This window comes from Astatotilapia calliptera, chromosome 13, assembly GCF_900246225.1.
Source record: "Astatotilapia calliptera chromosome 13, fAstCal1.2, whole genome shotgun sequence".
Lineage (NCBI taxonomy): Eukaryota > Metazoa > Chordata > Actinopteri > Cichliformes > Cichlidae > Astatotilapia > Astatotilapia calliptera.
Genome location: NC_039314.1, coordinates 20641526 through 20656099, shown reverse-complemented (window position 1 = coordinate 20656099; position 14574 = coordinate 20641526). Strand labels below are relative to the sequence as shown.

The 14574-nt window shown below is 37.5% G+C and overlaps 1 protein-coding gene across 2 annotated transcripts in view; it reads right to left on the bottom strand.

Annotated features, from left to right (window-relative positions):
- The window catches only part of akt3a (v-akt murine thymoma viral oncogene homolog 3a), a 55384-nt gene extending 42970 nt beyond the window's left edge, over positions 1-12414 (bottom strand). The window contains exons 1-3 of one of the 2 annotated variants that reach the window (XM_026190100.1): positions 12282-12414; positions 11909-11962; positions 3275-3711 (exon numbers count right to left, since the gene is read on the bottom strand). In XM_026190100.1, the coding sequence (XP_026045885.1) occupies positions 3275-3320 (46 nt within the window). In that variant the 5' untranslated portion in view covers positions 3321-3711; positions 11909-11962; positions 12282-12414. The remainder of the gene's footprint in view (positions 1-3274; positions 3712-11908; positions 11963-12281) is intronic. The other variant, XM_026190101.1, reaches the window with a different exon arrangement.
- Positions 12415-14574: the final 2160 nt, after the last annotated feature.

The window sequence follows — 14574 nt, the reverse complement described above, 5'->3', positions numbered from 1 at the left end:
TATACTTCAAGATTTAGATATTAAAGCTAAACTAAAACAGCTCTGTTAGGCATTTAAATATTGATTGTTACCCACAGATAATCAACACAATACAGTGTCCTTCCAAGGTTACACTTGCACCTATTTTCAGAAATTAATAATTTATTTAAATATTTTTAAAATTTATAGATGTTTTAATTCCATAATGATTTTGGTTTACTTCTCCATCTGTTCCTTTTATGACGCATTGTGTGGCAGCTTACGGGATTAATCCACTGTTTTTTTTACTTCCATTGATAAAGACATAATGCAGCCAAATGCACTCCCCACTCTGATTCAATGAAAGGAGGAAGGAAATCATCATTGTGGTAGTGAGCGAGTAAGCATTCAAAGGCTCGGTCATCTAAGGACATGGTGCACTCTGTTTTTGTAGAGGTAAAGCTCTTGATGCTTATCTCTGGGTTGCAAGATTACAAAGATAATTCATCTTAACTTTGCGTAACTTTATGCTTTTATTACATTTACATTTCATTACGCTTTATTTTATGCGATCTCTTGTGCATTTCTTTCATGTCTTATGGATCTTTTACTCAGTGTTTATGAAACACTTTGTATTTCAAATTGGTCTCATTGTTTGAAGTAGAAAGGCAATACGGAAAGTAAGGATGCATCCTGAAGCTCTGATATAGTTACAGTACAGGTTAAAAAGGTTGACTGAGGTTGGTGCAGTTGGGCATACATATACAGATATAAGCTACAGAAATAAGTGTATACAGACACCAACTTGTCAAATAAACTCACAGGTACACATAGTCCCTTCGAAGTCCATGAGCAAGAAGTCATGACCGTCACTGATATTTTGAAGGGTAAATGCTTTCTCCTAATCAATCATTTCTAATTTATAAGCAGAGGAAAGAGTAGCATAAAACAATAAATAAAAATCAGACATTTCTTATCATAGTTGTCTTTTAGCTAATCTGGTTAAATTAAAAGAAGACAAAACTGTCCGTTTTATTTATCCAATGGACATACATATCTACAACTTTAGAACAGTTATATCATCAGCAAACGTACAAACAACAGTCTTTATAAAGCTCTTTTATATCTGAACCAAGCCTGAGCTATCAGCAATCAGACCAAATAAAACAACAACCAAAATATTCAACCAACCTGCTTATTATTAAAAGAAAATTTCTGTACGCAAGCAGAGTTTTTCCAACTAATTAACATCAAGTTGTTTTTGATAGCAAGATTTTACCATATTGGAACTACATACTTAACAGCTGCTGTAGACCTGAACTGAGAGAATAAAATTAAACTAAAATGATCAATTACAAGATTACCAAAAATACAACCTGAATTATGGAATACACAAACAAGACTGAATTAGTAACAGGAAGACAAACACATCAGTACTCATCTAAGCAGAAACTATACACAAACCCAGCAGTTATTTAGGTATTGCTCTCATACTGACTAGAACAAAAACAGGAAAACTGTTTTTACAATTTTTTTAACTAGAGGTTTTCAAAGGCACTTAAGAGCCTCATTCCTTTATACAGAGAGATTCTAAAACTCCAGAGGTTCAGTGTTTTAGTCTCTGTGTCTATTGTCACTGTCACTCAGTTCAAAACAAAAAGACGTTAGAAGAGTTAGAAAGTACAGGCTCTTCCAGACAGTGAGAGCACAACTGAATGCAATCATATTAGCACAAAGTTTTGTGTATGTGGAAGTTTAACTTTCTGCATTGGCCTATCTTGCCATTTTATTTCAGCATAAAGCTGTTTAATGACTAAGACTGCAGTGTCTGCTGTATCACGACCTGGACAGTGAGTCAGCACCCTGACCTTGCTTCACTCCACACACAAACACAGAGAAAGATTTAGCATATGATGCAGACAAACATTCATATTCCTGACACAAACAAACACCCCTTCTTTCCTCCCTAACCTCTATCTCTCTCTCCCTCTCACTGCAAGCACTAGTATTGCTGCGTCGTGACTGGGGGCGATGTGTTCCTCTTAATATGCACAGACGACTGTCTGAGAATCATACTGGCATGTTGGCGTATATTGACAACGATTTGCCCCTCTTTTTTACTACCGTAATACAGATTGTTTTTGAGTGTCTGACACAGTGAGAGAGCGATAATCCAGTCCATGTAGTAGGAGCAGCATATACTCCTGCTGTGCTGTAGGCTGAGCCTACAATACCCAGAAACCTGCTGTCTGTTATGTACCCATGTCACTTCCTGTTCAAGAGTTTCTGTTACACATTCCTAAAACAGCATCACAGTCAAGAGGATGCTGCTCATTGGCCTAAAAGACTGGAAATCCCCTTGTTCTACCCCTGAAGCACTCCTTCTAAAAGACATTCACATACACTTAGTCGTATCCCTCAGGCAGACACACGACCCCATGAAATTGTGGTTTAGGAGAAAAACAAAAAAAAAAGTCCTGAAGTGTCTACCAGTCAGTGATGCATTCATCACAGAGCTACTCTATAGCACTTTCTTGGCCAATTCTGCCCAGTCTGGCCTTGCTACAAATGCCTTCTTTTGTGTTGTGACTACCACTGAGTGAGCATAAGCTGTGAATGTTTGAGGACAGGGAAGTACTATTTTTTGCCACATGTTCTTCAGCTATTGCAAAATTTTCCCATTTCTCATTCATTTTGCTATAAACAGGATGTGCTGTCAGTGAACCCCCCCACCACACACACACACACACCCTGACTCCACCCCAACTATCCCCTCAACCCCACATCATATGACTCCCAATGACACCACGCTATGAACTTAAAACTTCTGTTTTCAATAACACCGCAGAGAGACAGAACTAACTGGATTTCAGACAAGCAGAGACACTGGCATAAAAAAAAACAAAAAAAAAAACAAAACAGAAAAAGAACACTACACACTAGCCCAGTAGATGTTGTTAAGTGCACACATATATACACTTGTGCATACAAATTTAAGCACATACCCATGCACAGTCCTTTCAGTCACAACTTGAGAGGGGCATATAGTGGCTTAGCAAACACAGCCAGGCAAGCTTATAATATACAAAGACACACACACTCATGTACAGTCTCATACTACATAATCAGACATCCATGTTATCACTCATACACAGACACACACACAATCGCAACACTCACATCCTCCCACCAGCACATGTGGAAAGGCACAGCCAGGCCCTCAGTCTAGACAAGAGGCAGAGGAAAAGAAGAAGAGAGGAGGCAGAAGCACAGGGGAGGGGTGTAGAAGAAGAAGAGAGGTACTGGATGTACTTACCCCGTTTCTGGAGCCATCCCTCTCTAACGATGGTGACATCGCTCATGGTTCCTTCACGCCGAGTCTGATGCCGCTGCACGCCTGCTCCACTGAGAGAGAGAGAGGGAGGAGGGGAGGAGAGGAGAGGAGGAGAGAAAGAGAGGGAGAGGAGGAGGAGAGGAGAGGAGGGGGGCCGGCTCTCCCAGCCTCCGCGTCACTCTCCCTCCCTTCCTTTCCCGTTCACCCTCTCGTTCGCGCAGCCTCTCTCTTAGACACACACACACAAACACGCGGTGTGTATGTATATTGTACGTGTGTGTCGACTTGCTTCCTGTTGTGGCTTATCTCCTCAGCTCCCTCCCTACTTCTTCTCCTTCTTCTTCTTCTCCCCCTCCTCCTCCACCACCTCCTCTCTCGTTCCCTCTCCAGACCTTCCTCCTCACCAGCAGTGACTCAGCCTGTAAGGAAGTGAAAGGAGAGAAAAATAATAATACAGAAAAAGGTAGAGATGGGTTTATTTTTCTTCCTCTCTTGCTGGTCCCCTCTTCCTGTCATAAGTCCTTTTCTGACAAGACAAACAACTAGTTATTGGGAGGGCTGCTTCCTCTCCTTCTCTCTCCACCCAATCATACACCCAGTTCCTCTTTTTATCCACGCAACACTCTCTCTGATAAACAAGATGAATTATTACAGAACTGTCAATGAAGCCAAAAAAAAAAAAAAACCTGACACTGACTGCCAAACCAAAATCCCAGAGCTAAAGAACTCATTCATTCACAGATATGTCTGTCCTGGTTAGCAGGTTGTGCACCATACATAAGCCAATCTAGCGCTCTGCCTTCAATGTATTTCTGTATATCAAATAATTTTTTTCAATGTGTGTGTGTGTGGGTATGTGTGGGCTGATTTGAACGTATGTGGGAGGTGAGAGAGCTTCTCAGGACTGTGGAGTAGGGCTTGGTTATAAATAGCAACAACGGCAGTTAGGGATGCTCTCACGCTCCCTTTCTCTCTGCAAATCTCTGCACCTCTCTGTCGTCTCACTCCTGCTCTCCCTCCCCTCTCTTTGTCTCTCTGCATAGCTGCTGCGTTCACCTCAGATGCACCCTACTACACTGTATTACAAAACCCCGCAACGACACTACGCTGCTCAGCTTGAATGAAGATCAGCACCACGGGAGCTAGGCTAGTAGTCAATGCTATCTAGCTGGAAATCAGTATTCAGATCAGCTACTGTCTGCAATGCTGCAGACACTTGTGGGGTCTGCAGCGTCAGAGCGAATGCTGGAATAGACCCACAGATGCGCACACACCCTAGTAGGTGACACAGGGATTTTTCTTTTCTTTCTTTTTTTTAATACATTTTGAAGCAGCAGAGTCGTGACTAGTCAGCGAGCAAATGAACAAATGCAGACTAGTTCATCACATTTAGGTTTGTTGGTAATCAAAGCTCAGAGATTCATTTAATCAACAGGAGGATATCTACTTTCACATTTCAAACATGTCATATGTCTCAAATGTCAAAATGATAACTTTTTGTTCAACACTTTGGATTTAAGAAATTATAGCACCTGTTTTATGCCGTTATTTTGTTTAATTATTGAAAACAATCAATAATGTACATTTTTGCACCTTTGATAATACCTGAAAATGACCTTGGATTTGAGGATGTTTAATATTTTACCATCCAAATACAATGTAATTAGGTATGTGAGCAACTAATCAATCAACTAATCAACTATACAATTAAACTGGAGTTTCTAGTCAGCATATTCACATTTTATACAGGTACATCACCAGCCAACTGTTGGTTTTAAGATTTTAGGCAGCCACCTACGATGGCTACTGTCCTGCCCTGAAGTTGTAAATATCACATCATGGTTCTGCACTACTTTGATCTAAATCAGTAAGAGGCTGTGCCAGAGCAAAATGGCAAAGACCACTCAACCGTGTTCTGCAAAGGTGCACGGATGCTAACCTGTAAGAAAGTAGGGTGCTTACGCTAACACAGTAAACATCGGCCACTTTAGTGTCGAATTGCCACATATTTCAGCAAACTTAGAAATAAGATTTGATTATCTGATTATAAAGAAATACATTTTTGTTTTCAAACAACTTAAATGCACATAAAGTGTGTGTGCTCTCTTATTTTTAGACTAGTTAAATAGTCAATTTTTTACCCCAGCACATCTAACCTATTAATTTTGTTGGCAAATATATTAACCCTATGGGAACATCTCTTGCTGTAGTTTTAATGTTTGGAATTTATTCATCATACTTTTTTCTAGTTCTTAAATGTCTATTTCTGAAATGTCTAAAAATTAAAATCAATCAAATTGACACCATAAGATAAGGTGCTTGTGTTACAGAAGACAAAAATCAAACATTTAATTTACAATATTACTTATTCAGATGGTTCCTTTTGTGTCCTTTTGTTCAACAGAAAGAGACCTCGTTCTTGAAATCCAGTTGATATTTGTGAAACTGAGGCATAAAGACTATCATAATGGCACTACTTTAGAAGAGAAAAATAAATGACTTTCAGCCCTAGTAATTACATCCAAGGGGATAACATTCTTTTTATAGACACTATACAATTTTGGATTAAGCTTGTTATTCAATAAAGCTTTGGTTAGCTTCAACCTTAATCTGTGAAGCATAGCCTGGACTGAGTTGAGTTGAGGAGAGTTGAAGTGAGGAGAGGAGAGGAATGTCCAGACAGTGGCAACCCCTTGTCACTAGGGTGGCTGTTGCTATGGTGACATGTACTGCAATGATGAACCAACCATGCCAGGGGAAGCACCTGCCAGACAACATTTATTTCATGCCCTTTCATTTCAGAGGCAACAACAAAGACAAAAAAATACAAATAAGGAAAAGAAACTTTAAGAAAAGAGAAAAAGACTCAGTGGAGGCAGACACATAGCGAGTGGCAGCATTCAACGAATATGTGTTACATAACAGCAGAACCCTGTTTTTATTATTTACTTTGTTTTGCAGAAGTGATGTTCTCACTATAATTTTGAGATAGTGTATCCAAGAGCATCAGTTGCCACACCTATAGAAAACAATGTGCGTTCAAAATAATAAACAAACTTACTACTTAGTAAAAAAATTTAATATATAAATTTAAAATATTTTTTCAGTATATGAGCAATCTCAATATGAAGGGAATATTATAGTTTGCAAGCACAAGACACTACATTGGCATGTATACTCCACAATGCAATGTAGTGATATTGATGGACGAGTAAACTGGGATTTAAAGCAAATATACAATTTTTCCATTTTTAATTTGTCTATCCATAATTTAAGTAGTGTTACCATGGAAATGCATTTCTGAAAGAGTGACTTAACTAAGACAAGCTTAGAAGTGCATCCAAAAGGATAAAAACAACTGAGATTCACTCTTAAGTTTGTTGAACCATGATATTGAGTACATAGAGCACAGTATGGGATTTTGAACTCAATGTAACTAGAAGAACTATACTTACAAGGTGTTGTAACTATACAACACCTCTCAGCACATATTTGGGCAATTGATATAAAGCATTATCTGAATTAAGTTTATTGTCAGTTCATTTACGGGGACATATAAATTGCATCTCTATAATCACCAGTAAGTTCCACCCCAGAATAAAGCTTTAAATTGCTTTTTGTCCCCAGAATTATACTTCTTCCAGGGACATTGAGGGTTGCTTGAGAGCTCTGTGTTTCTCTTTTAACAGTCTTTGCTACAACTGAGAACTACAGAATACTTGATGAATTCCCCCATAATTTACTCTGAAATTGTGATGAAAGTGGAATAATTTCAACACTTTATAAGCTCCATCTGCTTTAACTTTGAACTGGAACACTTTCAGCTTGACGAAGACTAATACAAGCAATGCCAGTTCTTACACAAGTTAAGCTATCTACACTGCTCAAATCCCCACTCATGTCTCTTAATATTGCAAAGGTAAGAAACAGACCCAAATCCAAATCCACAGGTCTGCCTTAAACAATTTAATCTTTGTTGTATTTTATTTAAAAAAAACAAAAAAACAGATCACATTTCAGACACCAGCATTTTCCAACCACTGTTCAAGGAAAGAAAGCTAAATATCTTTCTTGTAACATACTAACAAGCATACCTGCAAACAGGTTTTTTCCCCAGGTTCTCTAATATTTCAAGACTCTCCTGGCAAACTTCTGTATTTGGCATGACCCGCAAACTTTCTACTAAAAAAAAAATCAGCAAGTTTTGTGTTCCTCTTATGTTGCCCAAGTTGCCAGACTGTCTATGAAACACAGTCTTCATACACACAACCACACACTACATAGAACTTCAACCATCTGGCAGCAAAACCTGGCAACACACATCCCAATTCATGGGTCTGTGCAGCTAGTCTCTGCACAGGCAAATTCGTTCATTGCTGAATTACTAGCTGGCATCCGAGCTGTTGTTTCACCACTTATCTCTTCTGATTGTGAAAATACTGTAAAGACTAAGACCAAAATAAATAATTGTGAGTTGAGGTATACATACTACTCTTCAAGTGTGTGTAATAAGGACTGGTTTACTTCAGTATAGTTGGAAAGAAAGTTCACCGATCCATAACTCATAACAAAAACATAAAAACATAAAAATTCATATAAGCTAGCCAAACAGCACTGGTCTCTCTGTTCAGCTGACTGGAAGATGATATCAAATGAGACTGTGTAAGTCAAGCATGTTGAACTGATTCCCAGTCTCTTACCCACAGTAAGGAATATAGTTTATTAATTTAACTCTGGTGTTAATCTGTACTCAATATCAACAGATACCTAAGGTATTAAGACAGAAAAAGTTATATCACTAATTGATATAAATTTAAACAGTAATAAGGAAGAATGTCTGCAAGTAGATTTTTTTGCACTACTACGATAGAAACTGAAGCCTAAGTGGAAGAGAGTCTACTGTACTCTAAGCAAAGCACCAGTACACGATATACAAATATATAAGACTAAAATATGCACCATTACTGGTGTAGCTCTACAGAACAAGTCATCTACAAAAGGAGATATACACTGACGTCGCAAGCTATCACTATTCTTTAGCTAATTCTATATGTAATCAGCTCTAAAAGGTAGAACATTCCCATCAAACTCAGGTCAGGACAGTACACCTCACCTCAATTCACCTTTCATCACCCTTCCTCACCCACAACACTGGCCTCATGAAAACTCTGGCTGACATCCACAGCAGCAAATCCACAATCTAAATTCCTAAATGAAAGCCAGCCTTTGGCAGGACCTCAAGTGTTACACTCTGTTAACACAGAAAGTGCTTTAGGTGTTGTTGTCCCCCCCCCTTAGATGGTCTGTTTAATCCGGATCTGATATGAGAAATTCGCTTCTATTTTAATCAATGAAGCTGCCTTCACATGCTACTTAGGGTTGAAGTCTATTTTCTTCTCTTCATAAGCATTTAATGATGCGAGGGTACATTCGATGGCGAACACTGCCAATACACAGGTAAGCACACTACACTGATGCTTCTGTATGAAGTGCTGCTTTCATTAGAAGAGACGGAAAATAAAATTAAAAATAAAATGATTAGTCAATTGTTGTACAAGTGCTTAATCTTTTGCATCAAGCAAACATGCTGAGGATGGTTATCAGAGTTTCTGAAATGTAAGTTCTTCCTTTGTATGAAAAGCCTGAGATGTGGAATGTAATGTAACTGTTATTTATTTGTTATTATTAAATGAAAGTGAATTTAACTAGAAAGTGAACACATGAGATTAAATGTTTGTGTCTAGATCTGTGCTTTATTTTCTATACAAATCCTATCAAGCTGAGTGTTCACAGTGCTAAAAGTCCTAGACCCAAAACTGGCCTTGGTACACAAGTGTTTTTTGATTTTTGTTGCGTTCTTTGTTCAAAACAGTTCAGTTTAGGAACTTGTCAAGGTCACTTCTATCTTCTTTCACTAACCAACTGAAATCAGAAGGAATGGGACTTAAAATATCAGCTCTGCAAATAACAGCAAAGGAGAAAAACTTGAGAAGCCTTGTGTAGCCTAGCAACAAAAGGTGCTGGACAGATGCATTTGATGCACTAAAACTTTCTCTATATATGTACTTATGACTCTCTCGTTTACTCCTCACTTCAGCAACTGGTGAGAAAACTTAAAACTGAAACTAGGTTTCTACTTTAGAATCAACAATAAGACTTGTTCAGTTCAATTTAACTCAATTTTATTTTTATAGCACCAAATAATAAAAACAGTCACCTTGAGGCACTTTAAATTGTACGGTAAAAACCCTACAATAATACAAAGAAAACAATCAAACGACCCCCTGTGAGCAAGCAGTTGGCAACACTGGGAAAGAAAAATGCCCTTTTAACAGGAAGAAACCTCCAGCAGAAGCCGGCTCAGGGAGGGGCAGCCATCTGCTACAACTGGTTATGGGTGATGAGAGGAAGACAGGACAAAAGACATGCAGAGATAATACTAACGAATGATTAAATGCAGAGTGGTATAAAAAGACATAGTGAGTGATGTTAGTGCATCCTGGGAAGGCCCCAGCAGCCTTGGCCTATTTTATCGTAACTAAAGGTGGATTCAGTGTCACCCAGTCCAGCCCCCGCTCTATGCTTTGTTATAATGGAAAGGTTTGAGGGTGGGTGGGCGTTGCAATGTGCAAGACTTGTTGCTTGAAATTTTATGTCATTACTGGATTATGGTATTGGTATGTTATTTATATGCATGCATAACCTCAATGTTCACATATGCTGGATTCTGCCTATTATAGAAATGTATAGACTTAATTTTTCCATTAATGAAATATTATTATTATTTTTTACTATTATTGATACATCCCTCGTTTGAACCTCTGGTCAGATGGTGTCTTCCTGTACTGAGATCGCATGTTCGTCCTCCCAAAGTCTAAAGATATGTTTGTTAGGTTAATTGCTGGATCCAAATTGGCTGGAGGTGGGGATGTAAGTTAGATAAAGTGCTTAAGTAGATAGAACAAAGTGCTTGTAGTGTAAAGCACTTCAACTGGTCATTGAAGTGCTTTACACTACAAACACTTTGTTCTATCTACACTACAAGCAAGAGCAGAAAAGTGCTCTATAAATTAATTTTTCCTTTTCATTAGAATTCATGTACTAACCATTTTTCAGACTTTATGTAAAGAAACTATTAAATCAAACAATTAAAAAAATATATACTACAGTTAAAAAGTGGGTCAATATTTAATGTTGAGTGTTGCAATACACATACTAAACAGAGGCTATTATGTTCAAAACCAAAGTAATGAATATGCCGCGGTGGTTACCTTATCGCCACTCAGTATCTCTGTGCATTTGATCAGATATGCGTTTTGTTTTGCTCTAAGTTTCTTGAGAGTTTGCATTTAAAAAAAACCATTGCAGGGGAGCCTTTAAGGTTGTAAACTGACATTTTGGTGAAAAGGAAAAGTATATTCCCTATTTACATTAAGGAGAAGTATATGGAAAGAAACAAACCAAAGGATTACATTAAATTGAACAATTATAATCAGTTTGGGCCTAATTAATTGACCTAAGTTGTTTAAATTAAGCATTTGTATTAGACATGCGCCAACTGACCGGCCAGGCACCAAATCGGTCAATTGCCAGTCTTCTCAGCTCAAAACCAGTGATCGGATGGTCAGCCTCCCATATGACCTATTGCAAGCTCAGAGCCAGCAGAATCAGTATGAGCAAAGAATCAAAGCACTTTTGAAGAAAATTATAAAAATGAGTAATAAAAGAGAAAAGGGTGAAGTTACAAACATTAGGTAAATAATACAAGTGCCTACCCTTTGTCATGTTACATAAATCTGGGGCACCTACTTTTCTTTCATAGGGTAAGTTAAAGGTGGGTAAAAGCAACTCATTTTCAGTTTATTATCTGTACATCTTTCCAGCAGCAAAGCATTTTTTTTTTTTTTTTTTTTTTTTTTTTTGAGAGAGAGAGAAGATTCTGTAGCCTTATTGCAGTTTGGGGATTTTTGTAATGATCTCTTTGACATGAAGATAATATTTTGTTCTGATACAATTCTTAAAAAGAAAATAAGAATCAATAAAAATTGGTAAGCAGGTTTCCTCTAATTTCTATTCTGCTTGGGCTCCTAAATCGATTATAATCCAAATATCAGGCTCCAAAAGTAAAAATTTGCAACACATATTGTTTACTAATTCAACCAGCACTATTCCCATTATTATCAACTGGATTATCTACGAGTGTGGCACACCCTCTTAATTACTTGCCGTAACTTGTGTAGGCAAATCGAGCCAGGCCTAGTCTGCCGTTTCTCTGCATACCGCGTACATGCAAATCATCCCGATATACTGCTGCCTCAAACTGCAGTGATGTATCCAGCAGGTAGGATGAATATGATTGATTAAGACACACAGGTACCACCACTGCAATACCTGCGTCACGGTGATTTGAAACAACTGACGCATATCACACGCAGGCAGAAAACTGCACGCACGATAAACGTTTAAAAACACTACTTTTTATCCCCCGCCTCAGTTTTCCCATGTGAGCGGTCAAACACACCTCGCTAATGTTATCACGAGGCATTATATTACTAGCTTTAGCGTTGCTCGTGCCGTGTTTACTGTCACAACAGTGTGGCTAGCTAACAGTATTACCTGTAGCCGCAGGTGCGGTAGAGGTGGTGGTGTGTGGTATCCCCCTTGCACCTGCTGTTGACAGGACGGCTCGGGTTATTAATTATTTTTTTCCACGCTTCTTAAGTGAGGAACGCTAAGCTATCCTGGGACTGCAAGCTAAGTAAGCTAAGAAACCGTCGTCGGTTCACGTTACGAGCCGATGCAGAAATAATCGTTTGCAGACACATCAAACGGATTTCCGCGGAGCTTTCGTTTACCGCAGCCAACGGTTGTTTTGACTCTGGTGAGGAAAACCGGTGACGTCACTCAGGGAAACGGCAACCCCATTTCTGTTATGTCCCCATCCCCCCACCCACATTCTCACACACACGCGCGCGCGCGCACTCCCTACCGTCTCGTCTCGTTCTCCCGTTTTCGATTTTAACGGTTTCAGTTCTGTGTCTTGTTTTCCTTCCCTGTGGAGCTCTCTCATCATCTCATCCCAACACCCCGTGCGTCTGTGCCGGCTAATAAGCCAAGTATCGCGAGAATTAAGTGCTTAGGTGGTTTATCTGCGAGATAACTGAATCACAAACCCAAACATATCATCAGAAATAAGATGTGAGACAGACTTTATCGATCCCAGAAGTTTGGTGATTGTTGTGTCACAGTAGTCAAGACATTACACAGCCTATGACAATAGCTTAAATAAAGAAGAACAGTATGACAAGGGCAGAAAAATTGGAGCACAATTTTTAAAATAGAGCAATACCATGATGTTGTCTAAGTAGTTTTTATTTTTATTTAATTTTTTCCCTTTTTTAAAATTCAAGTTAGTATTATTTGGTTTTCTCGGCTGGAAATAACACGAGTTCTTATTCTCTGAAATTTTTAAATTTCATTTTAGTTTTTATTTCTTTTAGTGTTTTTGTTAGTCTCTTAGGTAACACCTTATAATAAGCCTATCATTAAGGGCTCAAGTCCCCTGTAATAAAACTTCATTTCCACTTTTTTATTTAAAATGACAATGTAATTATATTTACCTGCAAATACTTTAAGGTAAGTACACTAGAATAAGGGAGCACCAAGTCAGGTTTTTATGGGAAACAAAGAATTAATTACATTGTAAGTAATTTTAAGTATAGGGCAAGTGAATTTCAGTACAGCATAAGTCATCTTCAGTACACCATAGGTAAGTTTAAGTACAGCGTAATTTTATTGTGTTTTTTTAAACAACATTTCCCCATCTTAAATCTTACATACTGTACTGTACTTCTCGCGCAGGCCATATAATGAAGTGCTTTAATCTCGCTTTCTTACGTGCTTATTTAATATTCATTATGTTAATGTGCATGATGGATGTTCTATTATACAACTGTGCTTTTATCATAATAATCTGTGATAATGTGATATTTAAATGTGATCATGACTATTCTTTTTGTAACTTATACAAAAACAAATACCATTAAAATTTAAAATATCAAACTTCACAATCACCTCACAATAACTGTTCAACTATAACTTTAAGAATAAAATGTTCTAAATCCCTACTGCATGCCTACTAAAAGGGGAAATGAAAGAACAGGCAATTTGCACATCTACATAATAAATATTTAATAAAGATCTAAAACAAATAAAGATGAGAAAAGATTAAGTCACTTCATAATACGACCTGCACCCCCAAACATACTTATATTAAGTATACATTAAGTATATTAATAATAAACCAGATTTTTTTGTTTTTCCTCAATATGTACCATGATATTACACACAACTTTACTTATGCTATACTTAAAATTCACAGTATTAATTCTTTATTTCCTGTAAAAATCTGATTTCTTACCAAATTCTTCTAAGTATTTGAATGCAAATATAATTACATTATAATTTAAAATAAAATACATTGAAATTCCTTTTAATTACAGGGGAATTACGCCCTTAGTTATGGGCTATATTACAAGTTGTTATCGTTCGTCATTAATGTCCTTACAGTATTGAGCAGACACAGATTTTGGTAAATCATTAATTTTTTGAAAACTGTTGACTCACACACTTGCAGTCATCCAAAATCTCAGTAAACATCTCAAAAAACATGTCCAATAATTAATTTTATTGGGCTTAGCAAAGGTGCAGCCACTCATCATCCGTTCATCAGAGCTGTACTTACTTGAATAACCATAGGGGTGTCAAACATAAGGTGCACCAAAGGATCAAATTTGGCCTACTGGGTCACTTTGCAAAGTGTGAAATCATTTACTTTTTTTTTTTACGTTAGTTTTGAAGCAAAGACTGTTAAACTAAGGTGAGGTTTTTACTTTTTAAGTAAAAGTAGATTTGATTTTATTGATTAGCATTCAAATATCTCAGTGAACAAAGATCTACCACAAAGCAAGAAAGCATGAGACAAGGCTAATCAAAAGGTATTGGCTGAAGTATTTGCTTATTACGCCAACCCTTTTAACAAAAGAACTTTTTGCATGCAGCTCCTGTACACAGGGCTCGAAGCAAATAATAAAACAAAGCAAAAACAAAACAAACAAACAAACAAGGGAAAAAAAAAACTTTCCACCTTAGATAAGTAACTACATCAAAGAAAAAGAATCAAGAGGGGGTTTTTTTTTGGGGGGGGGGGGGGGGGGGTTTGTTTTTTTTTGCTCTTTTCATTCTTAATTTATATATTTTTCTAATACTCTATTTTTAAACAT